The sequence below is a fragment of the Trichechus manatus genome, unplaced genomic scaffold (genome assembly GCF_000243295.1).
Source record: "Trichechus manatus latirostris isolate Lorelei unplaced genomic scaffold, TriManLat1.0 scaffold00052, whole genome shotgun sequence".
Classification (NCBI taxonomy): Eukaryota; Metazoa; Chordata; class Mammalia; order Sirenia; family Trichechidae; genus Trichechus; species Trichechus manatus.
In genome coordinates, this window is record NW_004443988.1 from 6,743,807 (window position 1) to 6,750,619 (window position 6,813).

Here is a 6,813-nt window from a genome sequence, read left to right on the forward strand (position 1 = left end):
TCCAGAGCCATCTCATTGAGCTGTCCCCAAGCAAGGGGTGGCTGGGCCCGCTCAGTGAACAGGCCCAGCTCTGTCACACCTGAGTCAGAGGCAGAGGGCAGTGGACAGAGCATTGGTTTCAGAACCCGGCATCCTGGATTCTAGTCCTGGCTCTGCCATTCACCAGCTGTGTGCCCTTGAGCAAATCACTCTCCCTCTCTGGACCTCCATTTCCTCATTTACATTTACATTATAAAGTAAATTCTGGGCCAAATGATTGCTAAGGGCCTTTCTGGTTCTGGGAGCCTTTAAGTCTATGGTGGATTCAGGGGAGGGCAGGTGGTAGAGGAGAGACCAGGACAGCTACGGAGGCCTGAGCGACAGTGGCTGAGTCTTATTATCAGGGCATGAGTCTGGCTGGTCAGTGCATACTATGTGTGAAAGGAGGTCCCCAGAGAATCAGCCCCAGAGAACACAGCCTCTGTGTCAGTGGCACACAAGGACATAGACTAGCAGGACTGGGCAGCAAGGAGAAGGTGGGGGGCACCTTTTTGCCCCTCTCTTCCTTGTAAACCCAAGTTTGATTCAGGCAATGACCAGGAAGGCAGGGGGCCTTCTGACAGGCAGGCAGGCCTTGCCAAATTCCCAATTACTTCCCAGAAGTCTCAGGGCCCCTGGGAGTGGCTCCACCCTGGCTGGCACCCCTCCGAGCTGGGCGCAGACGTCAGCAGGTCCTCACAGCTCCCTCACCCTTTCACCCAGTGACAACAGGACAGGCGAAGGGGCGGGGGCATGCTGACCCGGAAGCGCCTGTCTCGCCAGGCATCCTGCTGCCGCTGTCACTTCTGCCACATCCAGCTCAGAGCAGTGCCCAAGGATGAGGCTCCAAGTGGAACGCTCTCCTCTCCAGCCTTCAGCTTCCCATCCTGGCTGCCTTCTTGGGGTTATAAATTGGCTCCTGCTGAGTCAGAAAGACCGAGGTTGCTTTATTTGCTATAAAAAATGTACTGAGGGGTAGCCTTGGGCAACTCACTCGGTCTCTCTTGCCTCCATTAGTCTAACTGTAAAATGGAGTCATAATACTGACGTTGTAGGAATTTTTTGAGGATTAAGTTTAAACTATATTAAAGGGTAAGAGATTATCATTATAAGCCTCAGCCTGTGGTAGGAAGTGGGGGCGGGCTCTGGGGGCATCTGACCCAGGGGTGAAGCACGTCTGGGCTGGGGCTGCCCTGGACACTGCAGTGACTGTGGTGGTGGCAGTTGAGAGTCTGCCCCAGATAAGAGTCTTTGGTGAAGCCTGAGTGTGTCACTTGCTTGGAAAGTCACTAAGTTCAACAGGAGGGCAGGGGAAGGAGTTGTCACTTCCAGCTGGGAGACAGGGAAGTATGAGGGCGCTGAGGGCCTCAGGGGTTGAGCAGCAGAGCAAGGGAGGAGGGCAGAGTGAGAAGAACCCTACGGGGAGAAGGTGACAAGTGTCTGGGGTGGGGGTGAAGGTGGGATATCCCGTGTGCTGGCTGAGGAGGTCCAGCAAGAGAAGGGGCTGGGAAGGTGGCTGGAATCAGATCGGGAAGGGCCTCAGACACTGACTTTTTGCTCCCTGAAGTTGGGGGGGTTTGGCAGGCAGCCTGCAGTGGGCAGTGAGGCCACCAGGCAGACTGGCTATGGGTTTTCCTAAGAGGTGCAGGGATGGTGCACCCAGAAGAAGGCATAGCTTATGAAGGACCACAGGGCTAGCTGGCAGCGGTGGTGGAGAGGGGGGCCTTCGCCCTGGTGGTGGGAGGTGGCTGCCTGACTCCAAGAGATCACCCCCTCCCAGGACTGCGTTCTCAGTCAACTTTCACGTGTAGGATCCCAGCACGTGTGGCTGTCAAGCAGCCACAGTTTCTGCAGTACTTTCTCGTCCAGCCTCTCTTTTACTCCTAACAGCAGCTCTGGCAGGCAGCCAGGGTGGGGATGGATAGCTCTAGTTCAACCCAAAGAGCAGACTAGGCAAGTGAGGTCCAGAGAGGAGAAGGAATTTGCCCCAGGTCACACAGCCAACATGTGGTCAAGTGGGGGCCAGGCCCACACCCTGACTCCCTGTCCAGCCCGGTCCGCAGCGCCATGCCCTCCCCCACGCCTGTGCAGTGCAGCCTGGGGAACAGGGAAGGACAGGATGAGCAGCAGCTCTGGCTCCGGGCCTGCCCAGCTGTCGAGGTGAGTTGTGGCCGGGCTGCCGCAGCCGTGCTGGCCGGCACAATCTGTTCTCACCCTGCTGGGGCATGGATGGCCCAGGCACGGTGGCTCAACAGCTCAGCTGCCGGGCCCCTGGCAAGGGGTGAAGAGTCACCGACTCCACACTGTGGTAGGGGCAGTGGAGCCTGTTCCAAGAGCAACCCCACAGCTGCACACACCGTGAGCAGCTGTGCCCAGACTTCTCTTAGCTTTAAGATTCAGATGGCCCTGGGCTGGCAGAGATGCCAGCTTTACTGCAACTGTGCTGCTCCCAAGACTGGATGCCCTCTCGGAAATGTGAAGGAAACCTGGCACTTTGTTCATTGTTAATCATAGTGAGCCATTATTGAGCACTTGATATGTACCAGGCTCGAGGCTAAGTGCGTTACACACATCATCTGACTTACTCTTCCCAAAAGCCCTGCAAAGCAGGAGCTATGTATTATCCCCATTTTACAGATGAGGAAACCAAGTCTCACAGAGGTTAAAAAAAAAAAGGCTAATTCATAGTAGAGTCAGGATTTGAACTCAGATCTGACAGCAAAGCACATGGTATTCTGCCCTGCCATTCACTCTTCAAACATATTCTGGGCTCCTTGGGCATGGCTGGCCATGTGGGGATGGAAGCCAGGGATGGAAGCCAGAGACGAACATGACAAGGTCCAGACGTGCCCCATCTTGAAACCAGTGTTTAGCTGTACGCATGTATTTGGGAGCTCTGGGAGGGACAGAGGAGGAAGAAGCAGTGGTAATATTGGCCCTGGAGTTAAAAGCTGAACATTCTCTGTCCCACTCAAATAAGGCAGAGATCACTTACAACTGTGAGGAATTCAGGAAGGCTGCATGGAAGAAGAAGCATTTGGTTAAGTTTTTATAAGGCTTAGAAAGGAGAAAAAATGGGAACGGCTGCCAGCATTATTTTATTATCATAATTCTATTAATAAAAGTAATAAGTATCTCAACAGCTTGGTGAAAGAAGCAGGGCCAGTAGACCTCATTTTACAAATGAGGAAACAAGCTCAGAGAGGGAGAATAATTTGCTTAAGGTCACACAGCCACTAGAGACAGGGCCAGAACTTGTGGCCAGAGCTTCTGAGTTCCCAACCAAGGTCCCTCACCTTTCAGGTCGACTGGCAGAATTGTTGACTTAAGGCCATTTGATGGCTGCCTCAGAGTGAGGCTTTGCCTCTGCCTGGCTCCCGGCTCAGTGTGGGCTCAGGGTGGGGGCAGTGTCTGGCTGGTGATGGTAACACACCTCAGAGGACACCCAGGGCTCCTGGGTAACATCACCTCCCCATGAGGACAGACTTCACTTTAGGGCCAGGCACAGAAGGTGGCCCAGGGCCCCCAGGCTGGTGAGGGCCCTAGAGCACTAATCACACATCTGGGGGTGGGGGCAAGGGGCACATCTCCTTTCTCCCTCTCCGGCACTGGTGGGCCACCCACCCTACCGCCAGTTGCCAACTATCATCAAGGAGCCATTTATACCTCAGTTTCCCTCCCTCCATACTGAATAACAGGACGTCAGAACCCATTCAGTCTAACCTCCTCCCATTATAGCCAAGGAAACTGAGACCCAGAGAGGACTAAGAATATGTCCAAGGCCCACAGACACAGAACGAGAACCCAGGTCTCCCATCTGACTCGTCAGTATCCTTCCCATTATCCCTGCTGCCTCTAGACAAAGTTCCCAACAGCGCCATGCGTCAGTTTTTTCTCTAGATATAAGTTCAAAGGCAGGCTGCTTTGCTTCCAAACCTTGGAAAAGTCACTTAACCCTCCCAAACCTGCTTCCTCTTTCCTCCCTACCTACCTTATGGAGTCGTCACAAGAGTAAATTAGAAAGCATAAGCAATGGGACTAGCACACTGCTTGGGGACAAAGGAGCGCCCCTAACTGTTAGTTTTCTTCCCTTTGACTAGAAGGAAAGAGACCCAGAATCTGCAAGGTGGGGGTGATGGAGAGGAGAGAGAGGGGAAAGGCAGAGGGTTTCTGGAAGGCAGTCCAACAGCATGTGCTTTCTCTCCTCTTCCCCACTTCCCTCAGGCTACGGCCACGCAGCTCCCAGCACTGATGGCGGGAAGGTGTTCTGCATGTTCTACGCGTTGCTGGGCATTCCGCTCACTCTCGTCATGTTCCAGAGCCTGGGCGAGCGCATCAACACCTTCGTGAAGTACCTGCTACACCGCGCCAAGAAGGGTCTGGGCATGCGGCGCGCCGATGTGTCCATGGCCAACATGGTGCTCATCGGCTTCTTCTCGTGCATTAGCACGCTCTGCATCGGCGCCGCCGCCTTCTCCTACTACGAGCACTGGACCTTCTTCCAGGCTTACTACTACTGCTTCATCACACTCACCACCATCGGCTTCGGCGACTACGTGGCGCTGCAGAAGGACCAGGCGCTGCAGACGCAGCCGCAGTACGTGGCCTTCAGCTTCGTCTACATCCTCACGGGCCTCACGGTCATTGGAGCCTTCCTCAACCTCGTGGTGCTGCGCTTCATGACCATGAACGCTGAGGACGAGAAGCGCGACGCCGAGCACCGCGCGCTGCTCACGCGCAACGGGCAGGCAGGCGGCAGCAGCGCGGGCTGCGGCGGTGGCGCTGGGGGCAGCGCGCACACCACCGACACAGCCTCGTCCACCGCGGTGGCCGGCGGCGGTGGCTTCCGCAACGTGTACGCCGAGGTGCTGCACTTCCAGTCCATGTGCTCGTGCCTGTGGTACAAGAGCCGCGAGAAGCTGCAGTACTCCATCCCCATGATCATCCCGCGGGACCTCTCCACGTCCGACACCTGCGTCGAGCAGAGCCACTCGTCGCCGGGAGGGGGCGGTCGCTACAGTGACACTCCCTCGCACCGCTGCCTCTGCAGCGCGGCGCCGCGCTCCGCCATCAGCTCCGTGTCTACGGGCTTGCACAGCCTGTCCACCTTCCGCGGCCTCATGAAGCGCAGGAGCTCCGTGTGACCGCTCCGCGGGCCTGGCGCACTGGGAGTGCTGCCGGGCCGGGCCTGGCCGGGCGGGAGGCTCCTATCCAGAGCAGCAGCAGGGGTCCTCCAAGAGGCCGCCAAGCAGCCTTCGGCCCCGTGGGGCGCCTCCTACACCCCTCACCACCCTCCCCCCTCCATCTCCGACTGTGCCTGCTCGCACCAGCCCAGCCGGCAGGAGCCCGGGAGCCCCCATCCGTGCCCTGCGAATTCTGAGAAATGTGAAACTTGGGGGGCCAGGGGGCAGGAAGACAAGCTGGGAGCCTCCCCGATCCCTTCGGAAATCTAAGGAGCTCCCCAGTCCTCAGAGGCCCTGCTGGTCCCCAGGCCCCCACCTCCTGAGGGGGTCTTCGTGTTCCGTGTACATTTGCATCTCTATTTATACCTCTGTCCTGCCAGGTCTCCCACCTTCCCTTGGCTCCAAAAGCCAGTGTGTCTTTGTCCGGGTCACCCCCTCAGTCCCACTTCCCGCTCCTCATCCCCACCTGTGTCTCCCAATCTCCCACTACCTTTTGTGTTGTTTTGCATGGCTTTGCAGTATGGAGACAGTGGAAACCTAGCAGTCCCTAAAGCTAGCCCCCAGAGGGCGGGACAGTCGCCAGGAAGGACAGACAAGCGGCAGGAAGAAGGGAGAGGGAGTGGAGGAGGCAGTGGCTTCTGGGTCTGCAGGGGATCCCTGCTGTGAGAGCTAGCTGACCTCCAGCCACATTCTCTTGAGGATGGAGGGGGTGGTCCACCCTTGGGGAGACTACCCTTGAAGTTTGGAACAGAAAACTCCAGATTTGCCATCCATGGCCACTGCTAAGAATCACCATCTCTTAAATGGGGGTGATTTTTAGCCTCTGAAAACCCTGTCCTGGCTACTCATTCCTTTGAGTCTCACAACACCCCAGTTAGATGAACAGAGCAAGAGTTCTCATTCCCATTTTATAGGTGAGAACACTGAGGCCCAGATAGGTGAAGTGACTTGCCCAAGGTGACACAGACAGCAAAAGGCAAAGCGGAGCAAGAATCCAGACTGCGTCTTCCCAGTCTAGTGCTCTTTCCTTCCAATTCCCCTCCCTGCTCTCAGGAGCCAAGCTCCTGCTTTCCCCACCTGGCACTGGATGGGCAGTTGGGGCTTAAACCAGAACCAGAAGCCCAAGGTCTGGGGCACTGCCTGCACTGCTCTTGGCCAGGAGGTGGGGGATCTGGATGAGCCCCTGAGACAGGGTAGGCCCCTTGGTCTCTGGACTGCCCTGTAAGCAGGACTGGGTCCAACAAAAGCAAGGCCAGGAGCTGCAGCTCTAGGAGTTTGGGAATTGGGCTGAGCAGCCAAGAGAGCTGACAGGCATATCTCATTGTTGTTGTTGTTGGGTGCCGTCGAGTAAATGGCAACTTATAGCGACCCCATGTGACAGAGTAGAACTGCCCCATAGGGTTTTCTTGGCTGCAATCTTTAGGGAAGCAGATCACCAGGTCTCTCTCCTACAGATCCACTGGGTGGGTTCGAGGGTTCAATCATCCTACTGGGATATTATTCCTAGCCCCACAGCCATTGTTGGTGCCTGTGTCCCAAGTAGCTAGAGATAAGCCGATGCTGCAGCAAAGAACACCTCTCCCAGGGGAGGAGCTTGGACCTGGTGTGCTCA

The 6,813-nt window shown here is 56.3% G+C and overlaps 1 protein-coding gene across 1 annotated transcript in view; it reads left to right on the forward strand.

The window, feature by feature from the left end:
• The window catches only part of KCNK3 (potassium two pore domain channel subfamily K member 3), a 41,623-nt gene extending 36,461 nt beyond the window's left edge, over positions 1-5,162 (forward strand). Inside the window, exon 2 of the mRNA XM_004377594.1 lies at positions 4,243-5,162. Within this exon, the coding sequence (XP_004377651.1) occupies positions 4,243-5,162 (920 nt within the window). The remainder of the gene's footprint in view (positions 1-4,242) is intronic.
• The last annotated feature ends 1,651 nt before the right edge of the window (positions 5,163-6,813 follow it).